Below are 16,401 nucleotides of genomic sequence, written 5' to 3'. Positions count from 1 at the left end.
GCATTATCTTTCAGCATGGGGGTTTTGAAACTTTCCACCTCGGTCTTAAGTAACGTGAAGTTTGCTTTTGAAAAGTTTTTCATGGTGCTTCCCTTGTCCGGGGGTGGGGGCGGAATGTGGATATCCAAAGTGATTTGTTTATGGCCAGATCTAACCAGCAAGGAGTTGACCTCTGGTGTGGAACACTGGTCGCCCATGTTGGTGATGACCAGGTCCAATATGTTGTCACCTCTGGTGAGAGTGCTGACCAGTTGAACCAGGGTGTTTGAGATTATAAATTCTAGGAAATGTTGGGCAAGTGAGTCAGTACTTGAGTAGTTTTCCCAGTTAATGTTTGGGTAATTTAAATCACCCAATATTTTTATTTATTTATTTATTTTATTTTACACAGAGCATTCAACTTATAAGCTAAGGCTAAAGAAACAATATATCAAAGAATATGAAATCAGTGTTATATCACTAGGTAACAGATTCCATGTTCTACCAACCATATTAGTGAATAAAGAGTTGGCATAAAAGAGAGTAGATATAAGATGAGAGAGCAATTTTTTAGCTAGTAGGTGATCCTATTTTCTGTTAACAGATTTGATGGTGTTGTTGATATGTTGATCAAAGTGAGATTATTATATCAATGGTTACTCCTTTAGTTTAGTAGTAGGTGTCAGGAGGAGAACATTGTTTGGTTTTGTTTGAAGAGATAGTGTTTTGCATTAAGAAGGAGGTACCGTCTGCCTTTTCTACAGTGTTAAAAAATTTTGAGTTAGTGAGATTAGTTCTATGGAAGGAAGATGATGAGCAAAATGGTGAGTTACCACCTTTGTGTAGAGGGATAATATGAGGGCTGTCTTAGATTTCATTCTGATAGAATGGACAAGAAGGTAGAATTAAAGAATATTACTGTAGTGTGTTTGGTAGGACTTTTATGTTTCCCAGTGTTTCCAGAAACACGGAATGGGGGTCCTGGGACATGGTGGGTGATCTGTAGCAAGCTACAATTTGAATTGCAGTTTTGCCCATTGTTAGTTGCACGTGGATGATCTCTGAAGCATTGTGCTGTGCCACTAATCTGGATGTGTGGGTATTCTTGATGAATATGGATACGTCCCTGCTTTTTGTATTTGGGTTCAGGTTCTGTGGCCGAAATGTATGGTATGAGTTGTAGCCTGGTAGTGCCGGGGTGCTCTCTGGAGCCTTAAACCAGGTTTCTGTTACTGCACATATATAAATTGTTTCCATACTGAGGAGTGCCTTGAGTGCGTGCATTTTGAGGTTTAGACTTCTGGCATTGAGTAGCATTACCCTCATTTTTTTGTTACTTGTGCTATTTACGGCAGTGGGTTTGTCTTTTGAGCCTTGCCTAAAAAAGGCACTATGGGGGTGGCAAACACCTTGGCCAGTATTTGAAAGCCTAAGGGTGACAGTTGCAAGCCATCTCTAGCAAAGCAGCGTGGCTTGTCGAGCATGTCATCCCAGCCGGACAGACACTGGATGCCCTTTGAATGACACCAGAAACTTAGCCAATTGTTGAAATCGAGAATTTTTTCTTTATACTGTGGTATCATTCTTGGTGAAGGCAGGATGCTACTCAGGGTCAGGGTCATACCGGCCTGGGCTATGTGATCAGAGAGCTCTTCCATGTCTCTTTTCATGTAATCCAGGGAGGTATGGCTCAGGTCATCCACACCAACATGGACAATGACAGAGTCATATTTGTACTTGTTCTGGTGAGACCTGATTGCTTGTGTTATGTGACGGATCCTGGCACCTGACAGGCAGTAAACAGTAACCTTCTCCTTATTCAGCCTAGTGGGTGGGACGTCAGTGTGCCTGACTATAGAGTCACCTATTACTAGTATGTTGGGTATGTTATTTTGCCTTAAGAGCTGTGATTGCATGGCACACTGGTTTTGTGAAGTATGTGTTTCATGATTTGTGTTGGGTGGGTGGAGGTTGCTTGGATGTCTGCTTTGGAGGTCTCTGTTGCTTTTGCAGATTTTTATTTAGAGCCTCTGAGTATGTTTTTGTGTATTTACATGTGGTTTTGCCAGTGCTGGTTTAAAGGGGGAGACTGGTGGTGTGATGCAAGTATTTCCCTTCTCCTCTTGACTGTCTGATCCAGTCTTGGGTTGAGAGAGCTTAGCCTCCAGTTTGGCTGTATAATTGCATCTCTCACATGTATTAGTGTTAGGTGGTTGGAGGAGAGGGTTGACTGTGTACATGAGGCAGTTGTAACATTGCCTCAAAATGCCCAGATTCACCAGTTGGACTGAAGAGTACACCTGAAACTGCCCTTTGGACATGCCTGGATAGGTACAGTGAACTGTTTTATTGGATGGCTGGTAAGGTCGAATAGAGAGCCTTGTTCTTCTGTACAGTACAGGAGGGTCTAGTGCTACGGTTTATAAGTACTTGCTATGAGTTCTGAATGGCTTGACTGCTTAAGTTGAAAGTTTGTCTAGTTTCACGGGAAAAATTCAAGAGGAGACTTTGAGGAGCCGGGAATAGTTTTACCCTAGCTACACGGCGCGCAAACCCAGGCAAATGTAGTATTTCTAGCAGGGAAATGAAACAGATAGAAATTACCCCCAAAATGGCCAATAAACTACTAATTTCTGGGCTGAAACCACTCCTCCAGGGACAGATAGGCTGCTCAAAGCTCCCCTCTCGCACAGGTGAATAGAGAAACTTCCTTCTATCCAAGTAAGGTATGGGCAAACACAGAGATTTGTAACACAGCCCTGAATTCAGCAATAACCTGAAAACTGGACTATACTAGCTTAGAAAGGTGGGAAACAAGTATATATTTTTTTTCAGAAAATAAAGCAGATACAATCAAAAAAACACTTTAAATGCACAGAAAAGGATACTTATTGTTATATATCGCAGATCAGAGTTGTAGGCAATGCATCTAGTAATAAAGTAGGAAGAAACAAAAATACAGTAAAAGCAAATGAATAAAGTGCAATTTTTTGTATGTGTGTATATATATATATATATATATATATATATATATATATATATATAACAATAGAAAAAGAACAAACTGATTTAAACAAGTTACCCAATTAACCAGAAAAAAAGCTCAAAGCTGAGCCCTGTTCCAGCAGTCTTCAATCAGACAAGTTCTAACTGCACACTCCTGCTACTAGGATGCAGGGAAACCTTCTCCCAAAAAAGATGGCCTGGAGCAGTGCTCAAGTTATACAAACAAAGCTAGATTCAGCAGCCCTGAATCTGGTCTATGCTACATCAACAAGGCACACTAATTTCAGAAAGAAATAGTTCAAATAAGCAGGCACAATAAGCCTGTGACCAGAAATTCCCAGCTCAGAAGGGCAGAATCCAGCCTCTCTCCTCCCACAAGAGTGCAGACCACAAACCCTCTTAATGTAGAATAACTTTCCTGAAGCCCAAGTGCTTAAACCAGAACTAATGCACTTTTAGAATAGCAGACACTGAGCCTTCAATTAGCAATTCCCAGCTTAGAATGATGTAAGCTACCTGTCCTGCCACAGCAGTGCAGACCACAAACCTTCTTAATGTAAAACAACCTGTATGAAGCCCAAGTGCTTAAACCAAAATACTTAGAATAATAGTTTACAATTTAATCAGGCTACTACCAAGCAGTAATAAATGCAGCAGAATAAATACAATTGAGTACTTTTAAGAAAATCAAAATAAAGTAGGTTAAACACAAATACAGTGAAAGCAGATGAATAAAGGAAGGAAGAACCTAAGTGGGTTGGCCTTCTCAAATCTTCTATCTGTATTTAGTGATATATACTCATCTTCATCTTTTTAGCAGATGCCTGAAGGTTTTGGGTCAAAAGTGACTGGTATTTGGAACTGTTCATAATTCTCCCCACCTTGACTAAAGTCCCAGTTCTAGCTGAAGAAAAGCAACCCCAAAGCATGATACTGCCACCACCATGCTTCACCATGGGGCTGGTGTTCTTTTTGGTGATGCGAAGTTTGTTTCTGCACCAAACGTAGCTTTTGGAATTGTGGCCAAAAAGCTCAGCCTTGGTCTCATCAGACCATAACACATTTTCCCACATGCTTTTGGGAGACCTGATGTATTGTTTTGCAAATTTTAGCCAGGCCTGGATGTTTGTGTAAGGAAAGGCTTCCATCTTGCAATTCTACCCCATAGCCCAGACATATGGAAAATACAGGAGATCGTTGTCACATGTAGTACATAACCAGTACTTTCCAGAAATTCCTGCAGCTCCTTCAGTGTTGCTGTAGGCCTCTTGGCAGCCTCCCTGACCAGTTTTCATCTTCTTTTTTCATCAATTTTGGAGGGACATTCAGTTCTTTGCAACGTCACTGTTGTCTCATATTTTCTCCACTTTTTGATGACTGTCTTCACTGTGTTCCATGGTATATCCAATGCTGTGAAAATTGTTTTGTACCCTTCACCTGACTGATACCTTTCAACAATGATCAACTCCAGAACTCAGCGTTTGTAGTATACTGATGAAAAAAATAACAAACACAACACTATATTACCGTACAGATGCGTGAATTGATAACAAAAAAGCAATATAGCAGCAAATCACTGAAATTTTACGTTAATCCACATATTGGGTCAATACATATATTCATAAATCATGATTTATAGAGATATTATTTATTCATGTTCTCTTGGTTTGTTCATGAAAGTACCATTCTTGTGGATTAACGATTCTTGGGATGGATTAACGATTTCATTGGATTTGCTTTTTGTTCACATATTTATCACAGTCTTCAACAATGAGATCTCTTTGATGCTTTGTAAGCTCTCTGCGAACCATGGCTTATGCTGTAGTAGGCAACTGAGTAAATGTCAGGAAAATCCTAGTAGGGCAGCTGAACTTTATTTGGGGTTAATCAGTCTCTTTAATTGATGGCAGGTGTGTACCCAAGAAGACTGAATGCTGTAATTAAACCAAAAGGTGCTTCAACAAAGTATTAGTTTAAGGGTGTGCACACGTACAACCAGCTTATTGTACTTTTTTTGTTTTGATATTTTTCCCCTAACAGATTTGTTTGTTTTTCAATTGAATTGTACAGATTATAGGTCACATTAAAGATGGGAAAAGTTTTGAAATTATTTATTGTGGTCTCATTTTTTTATATAAAAAAAAAACTGACATTTTAACAGGGGTGTGTACACTTTTTATATCCACTGTATATATGTATATATTTATGTATGTATATACATATACAGCTCAGTTTTACATTGACCATTCTGTAGCAATACATGATACTGGTGGATGGTACTACTGTAGTGCTGTCCAAGACAGTGACTGCCGTCCAGGTTGTTCGCAGCTGAATTTGACAATGTACAAGTCAAGTCGCATGCACAGGATGCAAGGCTGGTCTTTAATGAGACCTATTCTTGAATAAAAATCAAGAATTACATAAACCCTGCTGCCAGAGGAATCTTGGGAAGGGAGGAAGGGTTCTCACTCTAACCATTCCAGGATTTCGCTGTACACTTAGCAGTCCAAGAGGCACAACAAAATAAGCTTGTGAAATAAACTGGCTAAAAGTACCAAACTAGCTTTTTCACGCTTTTTAAGTAAAATGGCTGATGCCATAGTAGTAGTGTTTAATATTACTGCCTCCCACATTTTCTTATTCAGTTCATGTCTGGGTTGGATATGCTTATCCTCCTCTGCACCCTCATGGGTCTCTCACTGTGATACCACATTCTAAAGACATGTAATGACTTTGGGTCACTCAAATAAATTACCTAGCGCTACAGGTGAACACATCCTGCAAACGACTAATGTCTCATCAAGGATGGTTTCTCAACCTGTTGCCCATTGCTTGTCAGAGCAGGTTCTGCTTTCTGTGTGACTCTGAACAGGATATCAGATTTAGTGGAAATAAATATTTGACAACTGTGTGAATTTGGGACTCTTAATATTTTCACAAAGAGGAGGGACTTGGGGTTGATACTACAGTAAACCACTCATGGGCATTAATTCTGCCCTACATCATTATCCTAGTGCTGCCTTTTGCTGGGCACTGGACTGGTACACCTATGTTCATTCTTTTATTAATCAGTTTATTACGTGGTTAAACCCACTAGGTACAAGCCTCCCTTTAAGGAGTGACCCATGAATTACTCAGAGTTCCATAGTATGCAGATGAAGACTGAGGTGATCAAACCCTGGTGTACAAGATAGAGCTTAGTGGCAGTTCCTAGCCTTAATCCTTTGCACCAACTACCAGTCAGTATTGTTACGCCAATGTTATATTCACATTATGATTCTGCAGTCCTGCCCATGGACTTGGGTTATGGCCAAAAAAATCTTTGAACATCTCCTTTTGCCTGGTTAACAATAACGTGACCTAAAGTTACTGAATTACATTACTACAGTTCATTTGGCACTTACTCTTTTATTATGTAGATGTCTGATGTAACTATAATCTAACACTCACATATTCACTTTTTATTTTCAGGTTTCAATGATGGCCGTAGATGATATGTACAATGATCTACCAATGATGGAGAAAGATTGTTACTGGACTGTTTTGAATTCTAGACCACCATACACACCTGCAACTGTTTCTCTTCTACACAAGCCATCATTCCAGGGCTCAACCTTTGACATGAAGTATGTACACCTATTATAATGCTGATTATGAAAATAAAACTGATTGTATATTTTGTCCAGCCAGAGAAGCACAAGGAATATTACAGTTAACCACTTGCCTTCAAGATCTGTACACTGGAAAAAATGAAACTAACAAAGTCCACCTGAATATACAATTAGGTATCCTACACCCCCAATAGTCCTATGCTGCCTCTTTTGTCTGTCTACCAGCCTCAGTGGGGCAAAGGTACCACACTCACCTTTGGTGCAGAAGGCTGTGGGTTGCTGACATTGCACTGCAGTATAAGGGGGGTGCTGCATTCCTGAGTGTGTCATCCTTCAGATGAGACATTAAACGGAGGCCCTGTCTGCCTGAGTTTGTGGTATCTCAGGTGGACGTAAAAGATCTCACAGCACCTTTTGAAATGAGTAGGAGAAGCTCCCTGATGACCTGGCCAAATTTCCTATAGTAATATAAATGCCACCTCAGATCTCCCCCCAGAGAGAGGCTACTAGCCTAGTGGGTCTAACCTAGTCAAGAAAGGATAAATAAATAAAATATTTTTGTTTGATAACTGAGTGGTTTCACTGGTCCAAGGGCACTTTTCAGTCATGACCTGGGCCAACTGGCTAATACAGTCACATAAATTAAAAAAATGTACTAGTTTACACAGATTTAATTACTTTATGTGGTGACGTGAATTCTCACCACCCCCACAAGTGACACTTTAAGGAATTTTTCACCGTGGATATGCATTTTTCACTTTTCATTATATTCATTTTGCAAGGTAAACCATATTTATTTATTTAATGTGCTGATTGACATTTGATTACCAGGAATGTCCGACTGGGTAGGAGCTCATTTTCAGTGGAGGCCTGGGTATTACAAATCTTTGATTTGCACAGAGTACACAAAGGCTGCATTTGTACATTAAATCATGACTTTACTGAAGTAAACTTGTCACATCAATATACAAGTTTGCTAACTCTTGGGAATGTTTTTAGAGTAATTCTAAGCTTATATTGATATTCGCTAAAGTTCTCTTTGTTCTCATTTATACTGAATGCACAAGCTTTCCTTGCTTGCTTGTGTCTCTGGTCTCACATCAGGCTATCTTTCTTCTGGCCTGTTGACCTCTCTGGTGTTCTAGCCCTATCCTGGGCTGAATTTTTTTATCTACTAAGTTTATGACATTCTCTTAGGTCCTTGCCTAGAAATCAGATACCTTCGTATACAACTCCTATGGGCTAGACCCCTACTCATGTCCCTCTGTAACTGCTCTGCAGTCAGACATCCCTCTATGTAGGAAAAACACTACTCCACCTGATGTTATTGTGGCTCCACTTACAGGCCCTCTTTTACAGACCTTACAACTATTTCTGGCGCCACCTACAGACCATTTTATTGAATGGCAAGTCTTCCAACTCCACTAAATCACATAATCACCCACCCCAGCTCAGATCCGGGGTACATGTTTATACCACTGGCCTGTCAACTCCAGCATGGTCAGACAACCAGTTCAGCAGTGTAATCCAGGCATGGTCAGGATGTTGTCTACCAAAGGCACCCTGGGATAGGAGTAAAATAGCAAAATGATTCTACCGTCCATCCAGCGGCAATCTATTCAGCACTGCCCTAGCATTTGTAGCACTTCATAGATTTTGAAATTTTATAAAGCTAAATTTTCTAGATTGGATAGTTTCTTTACCCGTATCATCATCACATTCAACTGCCAAACAATCCACAAACATTTTTTCTTTCTGTTTTTTTAAAGGCCTTTCCCTTCCTGTCACCAATGAAAATTTGGTAGGGTAGTTTCTGGCCTTTGCTGGCACAACACCTTTATCCCAAAGATTATTCACTTTTTTCTATGTAAAAGTCCAGTGGAGAAGACTTCCATGGCAACCACCAAGTCTTTCTTGGTTGCTTTCTTTACAGTTTCTTTCTTTGTACACACACAGACAACACTTTTGCTTTTATGCTGTGTGTCTGGCACTTCTTTTTTTTGCGGAGTCTGACTGCACTCTTTTTCAGTTTATCCTGTTTCACTTGTTTGCTCGTATTATATGAACCCGCTCTCCCATACAGGGTTCTTTAATAGACTTTATTCTTCAGTTCAGTTTAGCAAACCTGCACTTTAAAAATGTATTATTTGGAATACTGTACCCTGTTCCCGTCATTTTTATTCACAGCTATTCGTTTTTAAATTTGAGATGTAATTTGTTTTAATATGTTGTAACATGGCTCTCCAAACAACTTTTGTTGTCTCAATTTCACAAGTTACCTTTTGGATTTTCTATTGAGTAATATGCCCTTCATACAACTCATTTACTTAACATGCCATGTATTTTTTAAACTTTGCTTCAAGTCCCATGTTCTTCATATGATTCATCTGCCTCTGCTGTGGATCCCCTTTCCACATCAGAAACCTCCAACACAGAGTACTTTGCTTTTTTTCTCATATGTTGGACCAGACACTACTAAAAAAATCTGCACTTCCTGTGTTAGCTGTAGCTCATTCCTCTTTCGAACTGCAGCCTTTTCCAAACTCACAACCTCTTGCATCTTATCCTCAAGTCCCATAAAAAATCTATATTGTGAGTCTGTAATTTTTCTGCCCAGTATAGTTGGGGTAAAAGTGTAATTATGTTGGAAGCACACTTGGGCAATTGTTTCTTTTATACCCCAGAATTGTTTAGTAAACTCAGACAGACTTTCACCTATGGTGTGCACATCTACAACACCGTATTCAAATACTCATTTTTGCAAATCAAGCACCGTAGTTTTTGTCAGTTCTCTTTTATATTGTGCTTTCATTTGTATAAGCTGTTGGTTAAATTCCTCACAGTGATCAGTAACGTGTTCCTGTGGCTTCTTTGTTAAAATGTTTGCTGTAACCTTTTGCAACCCTGAGACTTCCTCCATTGAAGAGATCAAGTCTCTTCAAACCCTGCTTGCAACATCACCACAGAATCAAACTTCTTTACCAAACCATGAACAAAATCAGAGATTGTTTCAAGTCTCAAGTTCTGCAATGCCAAAAACTTTAATGTCAACTTCATTTTGCTTTTCTATAATGATCCCTTTTACTCAGGTTTTTAGTAACTTGGTTTATGATTTTTCCATACCACTACCTCAGCTCTCACATCTGTCCATGTACCTAAGCAAAGACTACGATAGTTAATCTATCTCCCCTACCCCCTCTCTCCCTTCACATCTGTCTTTTATACTATCATCTGCAACTATTCTATGGTCTATGTAATACCTCCTTCAAGCTTTCCAGAACTACTATTGAAACTTCTTCCTATCCTTCATCACACCTCCTCCTTACAAAACCCTCATGATGCATCTCCCCTATACGTGGCAGAATGTTTGCACATTAACCTCCCTATCATATCTCTCACTATAACTTTCTCCAATACATCATAAACTGGCTTCTCAAGTTAACCTCCCCTCTATTTCTTAACTCGTTAATAATCTCCCTACTTCTTCTACCAGTTCTAGAATCTTTTGCTCTCCCTAATATCTTATACTTACAAACTTCTACCCTTTTTACTTACAAAGTTATTATGCTCTATTCCACAACTTGGCTGCCCACAAATCAAGTTAAAATACTAAACTGATTTTCTTTTGATAAATACTGTTTTAATCTACCACAAACTGTAATTTATTTATATGCTAAATCATATTAGACATAATGTATGTATGTTTTGGCAGTACTGTATAACATATGTCTGTATCTCTTCTGGAAATGTATGTTAATGTCTTTTATAATCGTATAATCGTGTAATCTCTTAATGATTGTACTTGTACTACTGGAGGTTTTCTCCCCAGGCCTCCACTGAAAATGGGTTGCTGACCCAGTCGGACTTTCCCGGTCACCAAATGTCAATAAATAAGTAAATAAATGTTCTCCTTATCACTCTGTAAGTACTCAAAAGCTATATGGGATTCATATTGACTTGTGTTTCTCAAAATCAAGAAACGTCTCTGCTTCAGTTGCAAGTTACAGACGACTTTTTCTACAATGTTCAGTTCTCCAACCATACTATGTACCGTCTTCATGTGCTGCAAATCCAACAATTTTTTCTGGGTGTTGCCCAACGAGTTCCATTACATGCTGTATTTTGATCCTTAGTAACCTTTTCCATCGATACCTGGTTTAGTAATTATAGTGCATAATTGCTCAGCATCAGTTATGACTTTGCTGTATGGTTGTAGCACGTTCAGATTTACATGGTCGATCTCAGTATCTCAGCACTGCCAGTCTAAAATTTACACAGCACCCAGTTACATATGACTTGATAACACCCTTCTTTGTTTCATAAGCAGTCTCCCCGATGCATCTTAATCATAATTTCCTTTATTAGGAGATAATACACTTTTACCTTCAGCGTAAGTATTGTTACTGACTTTAAACAGTAGGCCAGATTCATTAATGCCTGCACTGAGTGTGCACAATCTGTATTCAAAAACATCCCTAGCACATCTTTGTGCTTTCTAGTCAGAAAGTGTATAGCTAGTGTATACGTAGTCTACACTTTGTGGTAACCTTTATGAATCCCCATCGATATTTAAGGCTGGAAGAAAATCAGAAGGAAAACTAAAATTAGGAGGAAGAAGGTGCGAGTCATGCTTGAGTTGTCTGTTCACTCAGACTGGTGTACACTTAGTATAGGAGTTAATGAAGTCTTTCAACCCACAAAGTTCACTAGGTTTCAGTGTCATATTTTTATAGCACAGCCTCTCTTTGACTGCCAGTTCATACAAGCTTCAGACTTGATACTTAGAACAATACGCAAGTTTGCCTTCAGTTCTTACGCTTTGGCCTTTCACTGTTTAAGACCTTGTCAATATTCACATTTGAGTTCATTATCAGGTCACAAAGTAAACATTTGGTTCATAACTATCAAAAAAAAAGTACTTACAACTTTCTGTGTTGAGCAGCAACCACAGGATTCATTTAGAAGCAGTATGTGTAGTATTTAAGCAATAACAGATGACATGGTGTGGTATATTGAAGATTTACCCACGGTTGGTGTGGTTTAATCACAAGGGCGAAGCCCAAGCGATTAAATAAAGCCAACCATGAGTAAATTTCAATATACCACAACCATGGAATCGGTTATTACTATTATACAATGACATTATTTAAGAAAAAAAATACTTACTTTTCTTAAATAATGTCTTTATATAACGACAAATTATTGTTCTTCCACTGGCTGTGGTACACTGTTCCCTTGTTTTGAAGTACTGAGCATGCGTATGGGACTTGCGTCCCACACATACCCAGTATATCAATGCTTAGAAACAGAAGCAATGGAGAAAAGAAAGTCTCCGTTGCTCTGTTTTTTTTTTCTTTTTTATTTGTTAAAAAAAATGTTTTTAGCACTTTATACCAACGGAAAAAAAGTCCGGGCGACAGGACCTTTTTCCGTTGGTATATTGTGGGATTTACAACAGGCACGCTGGCCAATCAGCATGCACGTTTTGGAATAGTAATGGGGGGGGTCATTGTATAATTCAGCATTAGTAATACTTCCAATACATTTCATTTGCTTGCTGTTCTGTTTTAAACAATGCACTGCACAGACTATCATACAATTTACACTTGTTGCACTCCCTCATAACACATACAGAAATGCTTACAAAATTTGAGTCACAGTTTATTAACAGCAGTGTATGCACAAGTCATTACTTTCTGTTACTGCAGCTTCCAGTGCAACCAACATTACCTTCTGCCTGGTTTTATAAATAACTGCACAAACACCTCCTTGTACCTTTACATCAGTTATTAGTTCAGTTTCTTTAAGCAGACCACTAGCAGCATCTTCTTACATTTGGGGAATTTCCCAGCACGTTTTCTCAAGTCATATGTAATGTGAAACCAAAATACTTCATTTACTTAAATGGCAATAAGCCACTTTTCACAGTGCGAGAATTCATCAGCTTAGCAATACTCACTTTTTGCATTTATCCAGCTTCAAAAATGTTTTAAGTGTTTTATTTCCAGTTTCAATATTTCTCAACTGCATTTCTTTCAACAGTTTAGTATGTTTATTATGCACTACTTTGGTAAGCAATTTATATCACTTCTTTTCAGCAGTATTTGTTATTCTACTAGTGTTTTCAAGCAATTCATTAAACCAAGTTTAAGGACACTCTAACTTCTGTTCCTGACATACATTGCTTTTGGGTGTGGCAAAAATAAGTCTGAAACTGTCCAGCACTTTCCAGCATGTCAGTCAGTAACTAAAACCTATATTTCACTCAAGTTTTTATGAACATAATTCCGTCAAATCTCTATGGCTTGTAATCACTATTCATGACACTAGAATACAACACTCAGCAGTTAGGACTTCATTCAATAATGCTGCTTTGGGAGGACGTTTGTTCTTCCTCCCCACTTTAAGACATTACTCTTTCCAGTGTAGCTTCAGCATATCTACTATTATTCCAGCTATTACAAATATAAATCAAAACACTTACAGGGTAAATTTCAGTGTGCTAACATATTACTTTACTTTAAACGTTCATCAAGTAAATGGGACAAACTCCTCCCTATCATTTATAGATCTTATAACCAGAAAACTCCGTGGAAAGTGTGCCAAAATGAAACCAATAAACGAAAAAAGCACACTGGAAGGAGCCACAGGAAGTCCAAAACACAGTTTAATAAAGTCCACACAAACACAAAATCCAAGCAATACAATAAAAAATATTTTAACGCTTAACTTGATCACCGCATTTTTGTCTTTCCAACAAACTTCATCAGAAAAACGGCAAAATAAGAACATCACACTATTTATATACGTCATAATCACGTTCCAATAAATCAATTAACTAATTAAAATTCTGTCATTCAATTAAAAACACATCTCCTACCAATATAAATATAAGTTGTGTGTATCAAAAATGTACATATAAAACCTTGTAATAACCATATAAAAGTCAATAATAAAAACAAGGTAGATAGGGAATAAATATATACTAATAAAACTATTTAAATGAATGTGTATGTATGTGCAAATAATAGCAATAGGGAATATTGTTCATAGTCAATTAATGCCATCTAGTGGCCCCATATATATAAAACAACTTCACAATTTTGCTGCCCTCAACTTTAATACAGGTGCCAGGGTGACCATATCATTTAAACCAGGGGGTTTATTTGCTTCTAAAACAATTTGCAAAAAAAGTTCCCTGTACTCTAACCTGGTCTCCCATGGCCCACCCCTAATATCCGGGTCAACTATTTCTACAATGAAAAAATAAAATTCAGCCCCCAAACATGTCAAAGTATGTTTGTACAAAGCATTTGTTAATACTTTTCTCTTAATGTCATATCTATGTTCGTACATCCTGAGCTTTAATTTCCTCGCAGTTTTTTCTAAATGATGGCAGTATCATGCTTTGGGGTTGCTTTTCTTCAGCTGGAACTGGGGCTTTAGTCAAGGTGGAGGGAATTATGAACAGTGTCACTTTTTGCCCAAAACCTTCAGACGTCTGGTAGAAAGCTGAAGATGAAGAGGAATTTCACCTTTCAACACGACAGTGACCCCAAGCATAAATCCAAATCAACAAAAGAATGGCTTCACCAGAAGAAAATTAAAGTTTTGGAATGGCCCAGCCAGAGCCCAGACTTAAATCCAATAGAAAATCTGTGGGGTGATCTGAAGAGGGCTGTGCACAACAGATGCCCTCACAATCTGACAGATTTGGAGTGCTTTTGCAAGGAAGAGTGGGAAAAATATTGCCAAGTCAAGATGTGTCATGCTGATAGACTCTTACCCAAGAAGACTGAATGCTGTAATAAAATCAAAAGGTGCTTCAACAAAATATTAGTTTAAGGGAGTGCACGCTTATGCAACCAGCTTATTGTGAGTTTTTTGTTTTTTATATTTTTTCCCCTAACAGATTTGTTTGATTTTCAAACTGAATTGTACAGGTTATAGGTTACATTAAAGATGGGGAAAGTTTTGAAATGATTAATTGTGGTCTCACTTTTTATATCACAAAAAGATGGCATGTTAACAGGGGTGTGCGGACTTTATCTGCTGTAAATCGCATGGTTTATTACTTTTCATTACTTTCATGTTCCTGCATAAGTTACATGTATTACAAATCTTTGACTTTCACAGAACATTTACAAAATTAAATCATGCTTTTTCTGAAGTAAACTTTTCACATCGATATACAAACCTGATAACTGTTTGTAATGCTTTCTGATTAATTATAAAACCTAAATGACAGTATTTAAATTATTTCCTAAAGTTCATAATGCTTGGAGCCCTTTTATTAGTGAAATGTGCACATTGACCAAACTCAGCAGTCAACATACCCACTGTAAATACACAATTACCTATAGAAAGAAGTCAGACCAGCTGTGTCATTAAAAAGAAGAGTCACAGCCACAAAGACCACTGAGGGTGGAGACAAATGCTGAAAAAAATCAAAATCCTTGCCGTGGTCTTCAAGAGTTGACAAACCATCTTAGGTAAACAAATAGGACATTGGCAGATTTCAGTGTCCTTAAAAAATAAACCATACAGGATAGATGACAGAATAACAGCACTGCTTAAGAAATCTGGTTAAACCCCCTCATTTTATGCCAGGCACTTCACAAAGAGAGCCACTTAGATTTGTGAGATGTCTGTCACAAAATATTGTTCAAGACTTCTCAAACAGTGTTCATCCTCTGTCTTTACATAAAAAGTATCAGAAACTGCATTACAACTAATGTATTGTGCAACTGCCTACACATACACGTGCAATTCATACAGTACACATTAGGAAGCCATCTTCAATCATGGAGATTGTGATAAACAAGACATCTGGGACTTATGGCTGTGCATTAAAAACTTAACTTCAGCTCTCCCAGTGTGAAAACAGAAACTCAGAAGAGAGAGCCAGTAAACTCGTATTTTTGTATAAATTTCAGTAACTGGCTAGTAAGTGCATTGCCTGGATGCCAACAAAAAAGAAATTCAGAGAAGCTGAAAGAAAATCAATCACAAAAGGTGAAGAACTGCAATCCAAATTGTAGCTTGGTACAGAACACCCACCATGCCCCAAGATTCTCACTACACCTTTCTAAACATACTGGTAAATATTAAGATACAACCAAACACCCTAATACTGGGTGATTTCAACTACCCTGCCATTAACTGGGAAAACTACTCATGTACCAACACCTTTGCCCAATGGTTCTTGGAATTCATAAATTCCAACACCCTAGATCAACTAATCCATAGTCCCACCAGGGGCTCCAATATCCTAAACTTGGTCATTACCAACATGGGAAATTGATGCTCCACTTCTATGGTCACCCCCTCAGGTCTGACCATAAGCTAATCACCCTTAACATCCACATCCCACCCCCACCCCCCAGTAAGGAAACCTCCATAAAAAACTTCTCCAAAGCCAACTTCATGCTACTCAAGTCAGAAGTGACAAACTTCATGACACCCATGCAGATGGGAACTGAAAATTCAACTGCTAAATCCAACACTAAGGCACTGTACGAGCACATCCACTCGTACATGAATCGTGTCATCCCCAATAGCACCAAGATGCTTCTCCTCAAAAAAAAGGAAGTCAATCTGGTGATCCCTTGCCATAAACAAACTTTACAACAAAAGGAAGAAACTGTTGCAGAAAAGAGGAAAATCCCAGAATGCAAAAAACTCCCTTACCAGCCTCAGTAAGAAGCTAAGATCCCTCATAAAATCCTCCAAAGCTAGTTATGAAAATAAAATTGCCAAAGATTCCAAAGACAACCACAAGGCATTCTATAGCTATGTCAAGAAT

At 38.3% G+C, this 16,401-nt stretch overlaps 1 protein-coding gene across 1 annotated transcript in view; it reads left to right on the top strand.

Moving 5' to 3' along the window:
• Positions 1-16,401, top strand: part of LOC122810835 (bestrophin-2-like) — a 310,332-nt gene that overhangs the window by 234,673 nt on the left and 59,258 nt on the right. The window contains exon 8 of the mRNA XM_044082389.1: positions 6,457-6,611. Coding sequence (XP_043938324.1) covers positions 6,457-6,611 — 155 coding nt within the window. The remainder of the gene's footprint in view (positions 1-6,456; positions 6,612-16,401) is intronic.

This window comes from Protopterus annectens, chromosome 9.part0, assembly GCF_019279795.1.
Source record: "Protopterus annectens isolate FY-2018-M chromosome 9.part0, PAN1.0, whole genome shotgun sequence".
In the NCBI taxonomy this organism is placed as follows: Eukaryota; Metazoa; Chordata; order Ceratodontiformes; family Protopteridae; genus Protopterus; species Protopterus annectens.
Note: the sequence above shows the minus strand (reverse complement) of the source record. Positions and strands in the feature narration are given on the sequence as shown.